At 41.1% G+C, this 16,376-nt stretch overlaps 2 protein-coding genes across 8 annotated transcripts in view; both read right to left on the reverse strand.

The window, feature by feature from the left end:
* LOC102777248 (NLR family CARD domain-containing protein 3-like) overlaps window positions 1–16,376 on the reverse strand; it is a 1,099,208-nt gene that overhangs the window by 1,002,670 nt on the left and 80,162 nt on the right. For 2 of the 7 annotated variants that reach the window (XM_087837895.1, XM_087837897.1), the window contains exons 2-3: window positions 14,121–14,359; window positions 13,879–13,920 (exon numbers count right to left, since the gene is read on the reverse strand). The exons of 3 other annotated variants lie outside the window; for them this stretch is intronic. In XM_087837895.1, the coding sequence (XP_087694021.1) occupies window positions 13,879–13,920; window positions 14,121–14,359 (281 nt within the window). Of the gene's footprint in view, window positions 1–7,082; window positions 7,098–13,878; window positions 13,921–14,090; window positions 14,360–16,376 lie in introns of those variants that run through there. 2 more of the 7 variants (XM_087837907.1, XM_087837908.1) reach the window with 2 other exon arrangements.
* Window positions 7,894–12,967, reverse strand: LOC148106011 (stonustoxin subunit alpha-like). The gene is made up of 4 exons (XM_087830958.1): window positions 12,919–12,967; window positions 12,701–12,758; window positions 9,026–9,072; window positions 7,894–8,877 (listed from the first exon to the last, which is right to left on the reverse strand). The coding sequence occupies exons 1-4, from the start codon at window positions 12,965–12,967 to the stop codon at window positions 8,342–8,344; spliced, it is 690 nt and encodes a 229-aa protein (XP_087687084.1). The 3' UTR covers window positions 7,894–8,341.

The raw sequence follows: 16,376 nt of genomic DNA on the forward strand, positions 1-16,376 counted from the left end.
AACTAACATCCAATGAGAAACACAGCTTCCTTGTTTCATGTCCAATAGCAATCAATGAAGAGCTAATAAAGAGCTATTCTATTGTAAAATGCTGAGATGATTATTAGACAGAACCCAGCGGCTCACCAAAAGCCTGCATTGAAAATCTATATGAAAGTAATCTATGCTCATATATGGCAAAATCCTTTAACTGTCACTGTGTTTTTCATCTGTGCTCTTGTTGGTTGGACAAGTTTGTAAATGACAAAGAGCTCAGTGGACTTTGCATCCATCAAATCCTGTTAGAAGTTTGGATTGTTTTTCCTTCACAGCTTTGTGATGAAGGCTAAAGAACAGAGATATGAACTATTGCCAATATGAATCCTGATGGCATGACGTGGGCATAGACCCACCAAAGCAACACTCAGCTCACCTCATTCCAGGCGCTTGTCTGCTGGAGACCATGAGCCTTGTTAGTCACACATTAGCACCGTGGTAGGAAACAGCCTCCATCATTTCATTAGGTCTGAATTTGGACTGTTTCCCTCTGGATGAGAACCAAGTCTGTCAAATCTATTGATCCAACACAAACTATCAAACACATTGGCTCACAGTCAGATTGGCTTTGTATGGATGGTGTAACAGGGGGCTGGGAAAGGATGCTGAAAGCTGAATATAATACAGAACAATAACAGGACATATAATCATGTAGCAAACATGATCTTCAACAGGCACACTTCTATTATTCATGATCACAAACACAAAGAACTTGTGCAGCCCTGATATCAGCCCTAATATATGAGTGTGTTTGCCCAAAGATTGAAACAGCATCAACATGACAGCTGTAAGAAATCTTCTCTCAGCCTTGTTTGGCAGAAGATCCCTGCAACAAAGATTGTAGCTGAAAGATGACGTGTGTAAAGTTTGCTCTTTGGGAGGGTTGAGGCTGTTTTTAGACCTTTGATAGTTTCCAATCCAGTTCTGAAAGACAGAAATAAAAACAACATCATTAAGATCAGATCATGGAGCTGTGTTCTGCCTTGTTTCTATCTTCACATTACAAGACTTTACTACAATAAAGATGCTAACATGTATCTGTAGCAACAACATCATTGAATCTAGAACAACTGGAGCCAAACCAGTGGCCTCTGCTGGGATCACTGGTGAGCCAACACTTCCTTGTTGGATGCAGATTTCAGGGCTTCCTTTTGCTCCTCCGTTATAACTGTTCTCTCTTCTCAACAAATGATGACACAAAGGAATCAGCAGTGACAAAGATGATGCTGAAGAGAAGCACACATTTCACACATATAACACACCAGTCCAGTTACACACACCTCTGCTTGACATTAGGCCTCAAACAAAGACACAAAACACTAACTTGACTCTAAATAGAAGAAACGAGCAGCTTTTTCTGTTCTGTGCTTATTTATATTTGACACACATGCTTCTCTTTGTGCAAACACACATTGCACTATAAGGGTAACCTAGCACACAATGATTGGACAGCACAGTGATGATGCTGGGAGATCCTATACGAAGCAACACAGAAACACTGAGAACTTTAAACATTGATTATATTGAGATAAGCAGCCGACCCAGTCTAGATAAAGGCGAGCAGCTGGGACCGCTGCTGCACCAAAAACAGGTTTCAGTGTTTCCATGTGTGTGTGTGATGTCTTTACTTATACTGGTCAATAGACTTTAGTCAACACATTATTGAAAGGTGTTACACATGAAATAAAAACAGTGTTTCATCTTTATTCCTCTGAAGCAGCTGCATTATAACCAATCTGCTCCTTTGTGGCCATTTAAAACAGCCTTAAATAACTGTTGTTATATTTGTTGCAGTTTCTGCTCCTCTTGGACAGACGACTCTTGAAAATACATTTTTGAATTTCAACTTTTAACTGGATAAATATCGGATATATAAACGTCTGCAACAAACTGATTCCAGCTTCTACCTCATGATAGGAATGTTTTTGTGGCTCAAGATGACCTGATATCTTTCATGATGGAGACATTTGACACATGTTTCACATATTTTAGACCAACAAGTTATTCATAGCAGTTTAAATACGGGGAGTCACTTTTGGGCCCAGCAGATAAAACAGAGCCAATATTTCCTTCTTTATTTAAGTGACGTGTGTCACAGATGTGACCTAGTAAAGTGTAGCTGAACATTAGTAACGTTATTAACACTCTCAGCTCGTCCTTGTTCCAGACCTGAAGATCCTCTTCTTTCATTCAGCAGCAGCTTCAGGTCTCTGATGGTCCAGGGCTTGTTGTTGGGAAACAGCCCTGCTGGGATGATGGTGTCCTCACAGCAACAGTCAGTGATGCTGTTGATCTCCATCACAGAGCACGTCCCAGTCTGCAGTCTCAGTCCTGCAGGGCCTCACTGGCTTCCTGACTCCACCCAGTCAACAACAGGAAGTGTTTGAAGTGCAGGAACAAACTGAGGCTGTGGTCAAACAGGAGTTTTTATTTCCTCGCTCTGACTCTCACTGCGGCCCCGCTGCTGTGTCAACATGTGTTTGTGCTAAACAATGATGGAAAGTGTTATAAATGACTTGTTGGCCTCTGATCTGTCACAAACAGCTGAAACGTGTCTCTCATGAGTCACATGAAGGTTTTTGACAGAAAGGACAAAAAGTAGCTGCAGTCAGTTTGTGTCATTTTTATATTTATTCATCTGGGAGAAAAATCTGAGGGACATTAAAATGTGCTTTTCAACAGAGACAAGAACATAAATATAACAGAACAGGTAAATGAACATATTTCAAGTAAACAGCTGGACTGATCAGGTCCAAACACACAGTGATAAACTTGTCAAACAGCTGTCATATCTTTATATATAAGCTCTTTATAAATGCTGTTCACTGCAGTCTGTTTACTAATAATGTCAAACTGTTAGAAACACAGAAACATCAGAATCGTCTTTGTTCACATAAACCTGTCTGGGATCCTTTGTTGTTCTTTTGATGCAGAGTTACATTATAAATATAAAGAGTTCTTTCAGAGTCTCATCAGTTTTCCTACATGTCTTTATTGAACACATCAGCAGGGCTGAAGCTCTCATGTTAAACACACACTGATCTATGGACACGTTCATGTGTTTCTAACAGAACCAGGCTGTTATCAGCCCTGCACTAACATTATGTCACACACACTGAATGTAACAGTGACAGTTTACATCATCACACAATCAGCTGTGATTGTTTCACTGTCATCAAACTAGTCAACAGGAAGTAGAATCAATAGAAACCAATCATTTACTGACAGCATGTCTGATGGAAATAAGTGCAGATTATGTATGAAGTATAACTGCACACAGTAACTGTATTACAATAAGGACTTAACAGCGCCCTCTGCTGGAGTGTTTCAGTACTGCGTTAACTAGAATACACCACCTCCTCCTCCTCCTCACACCACCTGCTACAGCTCTACTCTTCTATGACTACAGTCATCCACAGCACTGATGTGAGGTCACATGGTTCATATGTAAGGAGCACAGAGACGTCCTAGCAGCTGACCTCAGGTCAGTTTAATGACTGTGAGCAGCAGCTGTGTTATTGTCACTGTGACAGGGAGACACTCTCAGACACAGCGCTCATGTCAGCTTGTTCTCATGCAGGAGGATCAGGAGCTCCATGTTTGTCTTTCTGTTTGAATCATGATGTGTTTGTGCCATCAGAGTCTGTCATGAGTACTCAGGGTTTCACAGCAGCTCTTCTGAATGCTGACGAAGACTCCAACCTCATGTTTCACCTCTCTGAGCTTCTGATGTCTGTGAACACTCGTGTTTCTTCTCTGGGCTCATCTGGACAAAAACACCTTTCTGTGTTTGGCTCCAGCCTCATTCTGACTGACAGGAAGTGTGTTATCCATGAGCTGCACTTCTGTGAGACAGTTTCCTGCTGTGTTTCCTGTCTGTGGACAAACACGAGTGTTTCAGCTGAGGACTTGGTTCCTTCCACCTGTCCATACAGGACATCACGCTGTCTTTTCTCTTTAAATGCAGCTCCAGGTCCTTCCACGTGCTGCTCTGTATTTGTGCAGTTTGTAGTGTGTCCTGGGAAACGTAGCACACATGGTGTTCTTCTGCTGTTTTCTCCTTTCACTGAGTGTGAAACACTGACGCTGTGCTGTTGTTCACAGAGGGGAGCTGATTCTAGCTGCAGCTGGACTCTGTCATCTAACTGAATGTGTTGGTGCTGATCACGGGGCTCTGAGGGGGGAGCAGCAGGAGGACTCTGGATACTGACGTCAGTGTATCTGTGGAAGCTCACACAGCGTGTCTCTGTCATTCAATATTGTGCTTTATATTGTATCTATGCAAAGATGAACAGACTGTGTATTCACTGGTCTCTGTGCTGCTGACTGCTTTGCTGCAGCTCTGATGTCATCATCACTCCCTCCTCCACCCTCAGCAGTCCCAGCATGCTGCTGTGGTGCACCCCACCCTCACTCTACACCTGAGCCATAGACCACACCCTCCACCTCAATATACACCACAGTTTTCTCTGCTATGGAAATGAGATCAGGAGGAAATCATTATTATTATTATTGAATAAATGCTCACATTAATGTGGGCTTATTTGTTTCATATTAGAAACATTAGTTGAGTGTTTTTAGTATAAAATGGTGAAAGTCCCTCTTTTTGCTCCTCCCCTCACCTGTGGATGGGCGGTGCTGTTACCGTGGTGACAGCTTGGATGTGTTTCAGTGCTGCCTGGTTATCACTGCAGGAATCTTTACTTTCACATTTATTACAGGTAATAACTCTGATTTTTCTGTGTATTATGAACTAAATGTATCCTGATACACACAGAGATGGATGAGCCGAGGTCACATGATGAAAGAACAAACATGGAGTCTTTGATTTATTTAGATATTTATTGATGAATGCAAACAAACCCTGACACTGAACCATCGACCAGCTTTCACAGAACAAACCTGATCACATGACCTGCTGACCCAAACAGTGAAAAGCTCCATGGCAACAACAACAAACAGCCTCACATATGTTAACAGAGGCTGTTAGAAGCACAGAGTCTTTACAGTCTTTCTCCTGTTTGTACACAGATCTCTGCACATCTTCATCACAGTTACTCACAGACGTGCAGAGTGTGTGGATATCAAAGCTAAGTTTCCACCATGTTTGTAGTCTGTACTGGGACTCATGGAGCATCTCTCTATGAGCACTCAGTGCTTTAAACAGTGAGTCCCAGTTTAACCAGCAGCCTTCACACCACACATCACACAGACATGGAAACTTCAAACCCTCAGACTGAAGACACCATCAGAAATAAATAGATTGTGATGAAGATGAAGAACTGGAACAGTTTGCTGTGGTTTCTTCTGTTCCTGTCAGAAATAAGAGTCTGGCAGCACTTTGCTCTCCTTCCACATGTTTAAGGAGGAAGTGAAGAAGAGCGAGTGAGTCGTCTTCCTCTGTGGGCCCAACATCAGGCAGCAGCCACGTATTTTTAAAAACCCAGCACACTGCTTCAGAAACACTGAGTCCAGGTGACCAGAGTCATGTGATCCGTGAGGTCTTCACTCAGGACGTCACAGCTTCAGGACCTGATTCAGAGGTTTATAAGGACGTGGATCATTGGTGCTGATGTTGTGTGAGAGCTGGTGAACCATGGGGAACATAAATAACAACCAGGCCATCAGCAATTCTACCCCCAGCTCTAAAACCTACATAATACACTATACATATAGTTATATAGGTTATAGTATGTTATATATAAACGTAGCTGAAGCAGTTTAATTTGTAGCTTCACGCTGCACTTCATATGTTTGTCCACCAGATGGCAGCACAGAGGCCTGTGTTGGAAAGCTTTGAGTAATGAAGCGTTTTCAATCCAAGCTTCAGAAAGCTTCATGTGGTCATCAAGGAAGCAACCAGGAAATATCTGCTGTGTGTAAAAACAGCAACACAAGAATCCAGAATGAAGACAAGAAACTCAAAGCTCACACACAAAACAGGTGGAGCTAATTTTGTGACGTGTTTCTGTAAAAACACCACAGAAGTGAATCATCAAAGTTTCCATGTGAGCTGATGATGCTGCTGCAGAGTTTCTGTGAACCTCCTGTGACCCCGCCTCCTCATACAGAGACATCTTATTGCTCTTCAAACTGCATCACGTGGACACATGTGATTGTGTATTGTAGTATTGATCCCAATGCTGGTATTAGTACTGGATCAATAACACTGGATGGATGCGTTCAGCATGGAGCCCCTGAGCTGTGTTACAGACAAACATGAAAACTGACAGGTCTGTGTCATTCACAGTCTGTAACACTTCTAAACAACAGAGGCTGACCCAAGTGCCTCAGAGCCAGGCACGCTCACATCACAGCTCTCTAAATAAGCCAGTTTCAAAATAAGAGCTGAAAGCTGTGTTTGGTTGTGTTAGCTTATTATTGTGGAGACTAACATTCAGTGATCACGTGTTCAGACTCATAATGATTACTCTCAGAAATCCTGATCTTTGTATTTACTGTGTGTTGGATCAATAACTGAGATTCATCGTATCACACAGCTGTGCTGCTGCTGCTGGTGATGTCAGCACATCTGGAACAATACGAGGTATCTGCTACCAGACTGAGCAGGACGTGAGACCTGTGGACTGTTTAAAGCTGTCCCTCCACAGCTCACTCAGACCTGATCCACACCTCAGTGATATTCTCTGACTTCCTCAGTAGAGACAGAAACCATTCAGATCTGGGACGATCAGCTGACTGATGATGTCACACAGACTGTGTTTTTCAGGAACAGTGATTCTGATGTGAGCCTGCTAGCTGACAGCAGACCTGATGAAACCACATGTTCACATCTGTGAGGACAGACTGGACTCTTTGACTGCACCTTGGTTCTCCTCAGAGGTCTGTACAGGAGCATGTCCACCCCCACTGAAGATCTCAGTCACTGTGAAACATAGAAAGCTGCTTGTGTAGCCTCTGCCTCACATGTAGATACAGCTACAGGTTTCTCTGTCAGTCAGACTGAAACAGTGTCCTGATGCTGCATCATTCAGCTCTGTGCCCCAGTCAGCATCACTGTGAGCTACCAGTGTCAGTGTTTCTGCCCTTTCCCTGTAACACTACACTCAGCACAGGCTCAGCTGCTATCCAGTGTTGGACTTTGGCTTCAGCTGCTGTGATAGATCCTCTAACATAGATCAGCTCTGCTACATGTTGTTAGATAAGTGCAGCTGCCTGTCATGTCCTGATGTTTCTCTGGCTCAGCAGCTTCTCCATCAGAGGTTCACATGGAGCTGATCCAGTATCTCCAGTAACTGTGTTCTGTGCCTCACTGGTTCATCCTTCTGTCTGTGTGACGTCAGTCAGATGTTGAAGTTAAACTCTGTAATCTTCACTGTGTCACAGAGTTCAGTGAGTCCCGTTATTCACAGTATCAATCAGATCATCAGAGAACAGCTGATCAGCAATCAGTGGTGCCAACAGCACCTCCTGTGGTGAGAGGATGCAATAATGCAATGTAGCATTTTTACACTCAACACTTCCAGTCATGAAACTGTCTGTTGGATCTGTTTGACGTTGCTTTCTTGTGTTGCTTTCTTGGTTAGAGTTCCTCACAAATGTCCAGATTATTCTTCTAATGAGGCGTCGACCATGTTTTCAGTTCTTTGGAAGAAAACATCGCCCTTTGCCATCCTTACTTTTCTTTGACTTCTTCAAATGCAGCTGAACTCCAGCTGGTATTTTATTGGACTTTGCAGCTGTTTCTGGTCATCAGTTCATTCCTGCAAACCTCTGAACCTGAACAACAATGATGCTGCATTGCTGGCTGATCCCAAAAGGTTGATTCTGTTCATCTGGACGTTTTCACAAACGTTTGCCCACTGATCAGGTGACTTCTTCAGTCTCAGCTGACTGCAGCTTTACAACCTTACAAACAGCACATTTGCACAATGACTGAAACCAGCAGCAGCAGCACCTGATATATATGATACTAATATAATACATATACATATATAATCCATACTAATGATGAAGGAACTGAGCTCACAGTCCATTGTTCATTCAGTGAACTACTCAGTTTATTTTGGGCCTCAGAAATGCTCACTCTGTTTGTACATCACTGTCAGCAATAGACTCATTCTGCTGTGTGGACAGGAACACATGTGACATCACTTCCTGTTTGTTTGTGACTGAAGAGGAAGAAGTTTACAAGGAATCATTTAGAAGAGTTTCAAACATCAACTGATTGAATCCATGAATCTGAAAACGTGTTTGTGAGTGAAAGAGACAGACATGTACAGACTGAACTATCTGTTCAACAGTCAGAGTGTTTCTGTAACAGGAGACACTCTTTACACCCCACTCAGCACAGGGACACTGAGGAACCAAGAGACCAGACTCTAAACCCAGGATAAAGAGTTTGAGTGAATGTGGTGTTGAAGGTGTGGAGGTGGATCAGAGTGTCAGAGGAGACTCTGTAGAAGGACAGAGTGCCAGCAGGACAGTCCACATACACTGCTGCTCTGTTAGAGACAGAGGAGGAGGAGGAGGAGGAGGAGATGGATGTTTTTATCTCATTGTGCCTGACAGACTGAGGACCATCATCAGAGCAGTCCAGACTCCAGGACTGATCATTCCATCCAAACACACAGTCAATGTCTCCTTTCCTTCGTATGCTTCTGTAACTCACTGATATAAAAACGTCTCCTCTCCACTCGACCTCCCAGTAACAGCGACCAGTCAGACCATTTCTACACAGCAGCTGAGGATAAAATTCAAATCTGTCTGGATGATCAGGATATGACTGAACCTTCCTCACATGTGTCACCTTCCTGTTGTTGTCAGACAGTTGGAGGTTTGTGTTCACTGTGTTTGTGTCGATTGTGAGTTGACAGGAATCTGATGGAGAGAACAAACACAATCCAGCTGCAGTTATTGATCCATCATCTGTTCATTGATTGACACTTTGATGATGACTCCTGACATGATGAAGATGGTTGAATGTGTGCTGCTTTGCTTTCATGAATCCCATTAAAAACACACTTACACTTCCTCAGACCTGGTCTCAACCATCGGACTCCAGCAGGCTCCACCCTGAAAGGAGGAGGGGGGTCAGAGCAGCACAGTCAGCATGCACACATGGACATTACATGGCTCTCATACACACACTGTTACACACTGAGCTCAAAGCTCGGCTCCACTGTTTTATTCAAAGAAATCTACATTTATTTATCAGCACATTTAAAAACAGCTTGAGCCAAAGTGCTGCACAGAGTAGAGATAAAATAGGAAACATACACAGTAATTACTATAAAGACTCGTCAGAATTGAAAGCTACAGAGTACAAATGTGTTTCCAACCGGGTTTTAAAAATGTCGAGTGTTGGTGACGACCTGATGTGAAGGGCGACTGTTCCAGAGTTTGGCTGCAGCCAAATGCTAATTTGATGACTTATGGTGACAGCACTCAGTCAGCCTCTGCACTTCTAACAGACTCATTATGGCTCATGACTTCCCAGTAATTTGCTGTGCTGTGGTGGCACAGACTTTGTATGTTAGTTCACATGAGTGTATGATTTATTTTCATTGAATTAAAATGAGCAACAGCCTTTTTTTGTTATCCTTTTGTGATAATTATTGATTATTTGATTATGCTAACACGTTTCCCTTCCCTTTTAATAATGTGAGCAGCTAATGTTAAGTAGGCTGATGTTAGCAGCTAATGCTAATTTTATGTGAATTAGCATTGTATTAGTGATGAGTTAATGTTAAGTAGATTGCCATTAGTCGCTAATGCTAAGTTTAGGTAAATAGGAATTGGCAGCTAATGCTAATACCATATTTTCTTGCCTTATACCAATGTGACCAGCTAATGCTAAGCAGGTGCCGTTATTAGCTAATACTAATTTGAGGTGAATTAGCATTATCCGCTTATGCTAACAACGTTTTTTCTTACTTTTTAACAATATGCCATTAGTGGCTAATTCTAATTTTAGATGAAAAAGCATTAACAGCTAATGCTTATACTGTTTGCTTTGTAAGAATGACAGCAGCTAATGATACGAAGTCTACCGTTATTAAGTAATGCTAATTTGATGTGAATTAGCATTATCCGATAATGGTAACTCTTTTCCCCTGCATTACAATGATGTCAGGAGATAATGCTAAGTAGGCTGATGTTAGCAGCTAATGCTAATTTTATGTGAATTAGCATTGTATTAGTGAGGAGTTAATGTTAAGTAGATTGCCATTAGTCGCTAATGCTAAGTTTAGGTAAATAGGAATTGGCAGCTAATGCTAATACCATATTTTCTTGCCTTATACCAATGTGACCAGCTAATGCTAAGCAGGTGCCGTTATTAGCTAATACTAATTTGAGGTGAATTAGCATTATCCGCTTATGCTAACAACGTTTTTTCTTACTTTTTAACAATATGCCATTAGTGGCTAATTCTAATTTTAGATGAAAAAGCATTAACAGCTAATGCTTATACTGTTTGCTTTGTAAGAATGACAGCAGCTAATGATACGAAGTCTACCGTTATTAAGTAATGCTAATTTGATGTGAATTAGCATTATCCGATAATGGTAACTCTTTTCCCCTGCATTACAATGATGTCAGGAGATAATGCTAAGTAGGCTGATGTTAGCAGCTAATGCTAATTTTATGTGAATTAGCATTGTATTAGTGAGGAGTTAATGTTAAGTAGATTGCCATTAGTCGCTAATGCTAACTTTAGGTAAATAGGAATTGGCAGCTAATGCTAATACCATATTTTCTTGCCTTATACCAATGTGACCAGCTAATGCTAAGCAGGTGCCGTTATTAGCTAATACTAATTTGAGGTGAATTAGCATTATCCGCTTATGCTAACAATGTTTTTTCTTACTTTTTAACAATACGCCATTAGTGGCTAATTCTAATTTTAGATGAAAAAGCATTAGCAGCTAATGCTTATACTGTTTGCTTTGTAAGAATGACAGCAGCTAATGATACTGATAATGAAGTCTACCGTTATTAAGTAATTTGATGTGAATTAGCATTATCCGATAATGGTAACTCTTTTCCCCTGCATTACAACAATGTCAGGAGATAATGCTAAGTAGGCTGCTATTTAGGGATGGGTATCGAAAACCGGTTCTTGTTGAGAACTGGTTCCCACTGTTTCAATTCCTTGGAATCGTTTGCCAGTTTTGCAAACGATTCCCTTATCGATTCCAGTCGCCCCGAATGACGTCACCACGTTGCGGAGCGTCATTTACCTGACAGGAAACATGGCGGCTAAGTGGCTCAAACGCTAAAAAGTTTGGTTATACTTTACGAGAACGGATGACAACAGGGCAACTTGCAATACTTGCGAAGTAGATATTTCATTTAAGGGAGGAACACTACGAATATGCAAAAGCATTTGCTCACAAAACATGCGATAACCTTAAATGAATGTCGTGTTTTTAATTCTGGACTCGTGAATCTCAACCCAGCAGCAGCGGTAACGTTTGCACGTCCTCTCCCGTTAATGCGGCAGGTAAATAATCAACTAACAGTGCATATTATGTTAGCGCGATCTGCCTTATTACAAAACCTGCCATTACTGTGCATTTAGGTGACCATGATGAGAGAGACAGACAGAGTCTGGCTCAGATGCTGGCAGTTGTTGCTGCAGTCTACCGTAGCGTCTCCTTTCAGGCAGGATAGACGAATGTCACCGAGCAGTGACTAAGTTTGTGGTCAAAGGCTTGCACCCATTTGCCACAGCAGATGCCCCGATTTTCGGTAAGTGAATGTGTTTAATTGTAGGCAGGGACATTACTGATATTCTTGTGTAATTGCTACAGAAGAATATTTATTTTGTTATTTTACATTCACAATTTTTTTTCCTGGGGACCCTGTGACACCCCATTGAAGAGCCGTAGGTTGGATCTGTTAAGATCTCACTGTTGGGTTTGTAAGGCCATGTTACTCCTAAATTTCTATCTTGTTCAAAGAGAAGATATAAAACAAAGATCTAAGCTATTTGACCTTAGTGTTCTCCTTTAAAAAAAAAAAAAAATCGATAAGAGAATCGATAAAGAATCGAATCGTTAAACAGAATCGAAAATGGAATCGGAATCGTGAAAATCTTATCAATACCCATCCCTACTGCTATTAGGGTCTAACTCTAATTAGGGGTGAATAATTATTAGCAGCTAATGCTAATACCGTTTTCTCTTTCCTTATAACAACTTGAGCAGCTAATGCTAATTTGATTTGAATTAGCATTATATTAGTGAGCAGTTAATGCTAAGTAGGCTACCCTTATTAAGTATTACTACGTTGACGTGAATTAGCTTTACGTTTTGTGGCTTTGGTTCACTTCACCTCACTCTTCCCCATTCTTGTCATTAAATCAGGCCGTTCTGCAACCATGGCAGCCATTCACTCTATGGCTTTATTCATGGTGTATTTTACCCCTTCACCAAAGGCCGTTCTCGTTTCCAACATTATATTTGCAGTGTTCGTCTATCTATCAATATCTGCGGAGTATTTTTTTTAAACTATTTTCTAAAGCACAGCATGTAAAGGGTAGGTCGGTTAGCAGGATGCTAGCATGTAGCACTTAGTGAGACACGCCTCAGACGAGTTGAGCAAAGACCCCGTATGTGTACTTTATACATGAGCAACGGATTTAAATAAAATTAACGTTTCAAAAGACAAACTTGAAGATAAAAAACAATATACTTACCGGGGAACCGCCAGGGTTTGCCGCTTCCATCTTGCTGCTCCTAAATCCAAAACTGCCTCTGCAGACAGGCAGGGGAGGCATGGAAATTGTCTTTGAGTTAGTCAAACGTTTTCCTTAGTTTGAGTAGATGATATAATAAAATAAAAATAAATGGGATTTTAAGTAGGACTAGGCGTTTCGTAATGATCTCTATTTAGGAGAAAACCTTAATCACTCACCTTTAAACAGCTCTCTTTTAGGAGACACACTGCTGGCTAACGGTGTCATGTGATCAAACAGCGTAATTTAATTTGCTGAGTGCTGCTCGACTCGATCTAGTGCTGATTGCTCTGGCTTGGGTCAAAAGTTCATCACTTTTGCGGTTGAATTTTTGCAGGTGAATTTTTTGCAGGTGAATTTTTTGCAGGTGAATTTTTGCAGGTGAATATTTTTGCAGGGAAATTTGGAGGATAAAAATTCAGTGTTATAAATTCAATGTCTAAAAATACTTGAATTCTGATGATACTATATTTCTTCCATAGTCCTCCAATGTTACCTAAAGCTCTGAAACTTTGGCTTCTCTTTTAACTTGATGAACTTAACTAAAAATCATAATTGTAATTAATTAATTAAAATTAATTAAAAACATTAAAAGTTAAGTCCAGGGCATAAATATTAGGTATCTGCTGTTAGATCCAGTGAAATCAGTTAGAAATATTAAACCAAAGAGATGTTCATTCATTAGAGCTCAGACTTTACTCGTACTGCAGAGCTGAGGCTAGAGACATATCACTTTACTTAATAAAATGTGAATACATTTCTAAAAACTCTGGTTTAAAATGTAAACCATGAAGAGTGAAGGTCTAAATGTATCATAAGGCCTTAAAGCATGTCATGTATGACTATTTCTGAGTCCAAACATGTTAGATGTTTTTCTAGATTTCTTGTAATCTGCAATGAACCATCCTCACATCTCATCTAAAGCTCTGCAACCTCTGTCCTCTGTTTTAATGTTGTTTGCTGTTACATGCAGCAAAGACATTAGACATTATTAAACCAAACAACCTTTCATTTATTGGAGCTCTGACTTTAGTCATACAGCAGAGCTACTACATGGAAACTACCAGAGCTCTAATTGGTCAGCTCAGGTCTGTTTCTGCCTTATTGATGTTTTTAGAGACAAACAAAGGAATTCGTACCTTCTGACAAACGCGATAAAGCCTCCTGAGCTGAGGGACTTCCTGTTGGAAGAAAGTGCATCTTGAATCACCAGTTGGTCTCTTTTATAAGGAAAACCTCTATAGTTTCAAAATAATGTAATAATGATATTTGTACTCAAACATTGATAAGAAAAGAAAAATTCTCAGTTTAATACTTTTCATACAATAAATTGTGACAATGTGGTGTCTGCATATCACACGTTCTTTTTCCTCTGACTGACCTTTATTCATTCTCCCTAAAATCGACTGGGCTACCTCCATCACACGGTCTGAATACGCCTGCACCATCACATCTACTGTTTTCAGTCTGTCTGCGTTCTCCAGCTGGCACTTATAGATTTTGGTGAAGTCACCTCCAGGTTCATACTGCAAGTAAAAGTGGAAAACCTTCAGCTCCTCTTCTCCCAAATTTTGTAACATTTCCAGGAGCTGCACTGGTGAGGGCTTCTCCATCTTTGATCTGTAAATCATGAGAACGTGACTCAGACAGTGAGTCTCATCACATGTTCGATCTACTTCTTTAGCAGATTACATCTTTACATCTCGATTATTTATAAGAAATTATTTTTTACTGTGATGGGAAAACTATTGCACCTCATATGATACCGAATCAGTAATGAGTGTCATAAGTGTCACTGTGTTTATTTTGTCATATGACCAGAGTTCAAAAAAGCAAACATAAAACACAAAAATGAATCTGAAAACTTCACAGTTACTGAAATCTATAAGAAAAAGAATTTATACTCTAGAGATAAGCGATAACTCTTCATTGTCATTGCACAGTCATACCTAGTTCAATAGTACAACGAAACTGGAAACTGTCCCACGTCAGCACTACGCACAACTAAACACAACACAGTAACTTAAAGTCAGTTTTTTTTAAGTCCAAGAAAGGTATAAGCAAAACAATGAGTTCATGTGGACATTGTTGATGTTGTTGTTACCCCCCAAAACGTCCAGGGAGGTAGCCAATCAGGTCAGCTGAACCCTGAAGTGCCTTTTTGTGTGCCATGGTGCAGCTGGACAACCATACACAGATGCAGCTAAAGTCAACAAAGATCAGCCTGGCATAACGCCCCTGTTGTTCCAGGTAAGAGATGGTGTTGTGTAGCGTTGTAAAATCTTCAGTTCATCTGTTAGCTCTGTATGCAAACTGGAGCGAGTGTGGGTGGCAGGCAGGACATGATGAGACATCGCACGAAGCACTTCATTATAACAGGGGTTAGAGCAGCTGATCGGTAGTCATTGAGGCTGCTAATGTTGGTGTGCTTTGGCAGTGGGACAACTATGGCAGACTGGAGGGATGCAGGACTTGGACAGTGAAGTGTTGAAGATCCTAGTGAGGGCCTCAGCCAGCTGGTCTGCTGTAGGTTTTATCCAATGTGTTTTTCCCCCTTGTTGCACATTTAATATGCTGTTCAAATATGTGGAATACTGACTTTAGGTCAGCATGGTTGAAGTCCCCAGCTATAATGTGCACTGCATCAGGATGGGAGTTCTGCTGACTGCTTACTGGCTTGTGCAGCTCCTGCATGTCTACATTCTTTGTGTTACAGGTGGCCTTCAGGTTGAGAGAGTCCTTTGCAAACATCTCCAGTGGCATCAGATAACTTGCACATTTCACATAAAATTTCACATAAGATATCATAGTGGCACATAAAGTGCAGCCTGTAAACAAATGTGCAGCGCAATCACTTCACTTGTAAAATAAAACACATATTTCTACTAACAAATTGTTTCTGTATCCCATTTGTACAAAATTAAATAAGAAATTCTTCACAGAATACATGAACTTTGGGGCTCAACAAGTTAAGGACAGAAACATGGGAAAACTCACTCTACAAAAAGTAACATTTATAATAAAATAAAAATATTAGTGGCAATAAAATAAGTACGGATTACACTCTCCCTCTCTTTCCATCATGTGTGCTGTCCAAATATCAGCTGCTTCTTTCCTGCTTCATCTCAGTGTCAGCTGAGAGAATGACAAACTCACTATGTGTCAACATTTGATGGATGATGACACAGAAATGTGAAATGATATTGAACTAAATGTGTCCTGATGATAACGAGAAGCTTTGATGAGTTGTGACTGTCTGAGGTATTACTAGAATGTAGAAACACTGGGGCTCAGCCCAGCCCTGACATCTTTGCTGTTTTCACGTGATAACAGCAGCTGTTTAAAGTTATTAAGTGTATTTGACAGTAAAGTGAACGCCTGCCTCCTCTTTCTTGGGTTTCTGCTGCCTGAGGTACTCATGAGCACGCTGTCTCATCCTGGACTGTGGTGCTGACACTCACCAGTCCGCGGCCTCCTTCCTTACGCTTAGCGCACAGCCTCAGGATGCTGGACTTGGGAAAAAAGCTCCATCCATGATAAGGAGCCAGCCTCCTTTGGCCAGCCTATTACCACAGAAGGGTACCTGATCACGGGTAGGGCGTAGGTGTTGACAGCCCGGATCTTGTTCTTACCATTC

Source organism: Neolamprologus brichardi, chromosome 3 (genome assembly GCF_056152115.1).
Source record: "Neolamprologus brichardi isolate AB-2024 chromosome 3, ASM5615211v1, whole genome shotgun sequence".
Taxonomy (NCBI): Eukaryota; Metazoa; Chordata; class Actinopteri; order Cichliformes; family Cichlidae; genus Neolamprologus; species Neolamprologus brichardi.

Bases quoted from the DNA above. Each gene is read 5' to 3' on its own strand.
- LOC148106011 (XM_087830958.1), bottom strand. From the start codon at position 12,967: ATGACACCGTTAGCCAGCAGTGTGTCTCCTAAAAGAGAGCTGTTTAAA. The intron at 9,073-12,700 runs GTAAGTATATTG...TCCTCCTTTCAG, and splicing joins CAAACCCTGGCGGTTCCCCG to GGTGGAGCCTGCTGGAGTCC. The intron at 8,878-9,025 runs GTAAGTGTGTTT...TCTCTCCATCAG, and splicing joins GAGACCAGGTCTGAGGAAGT to ATTCCTGTCAACTCACAATC.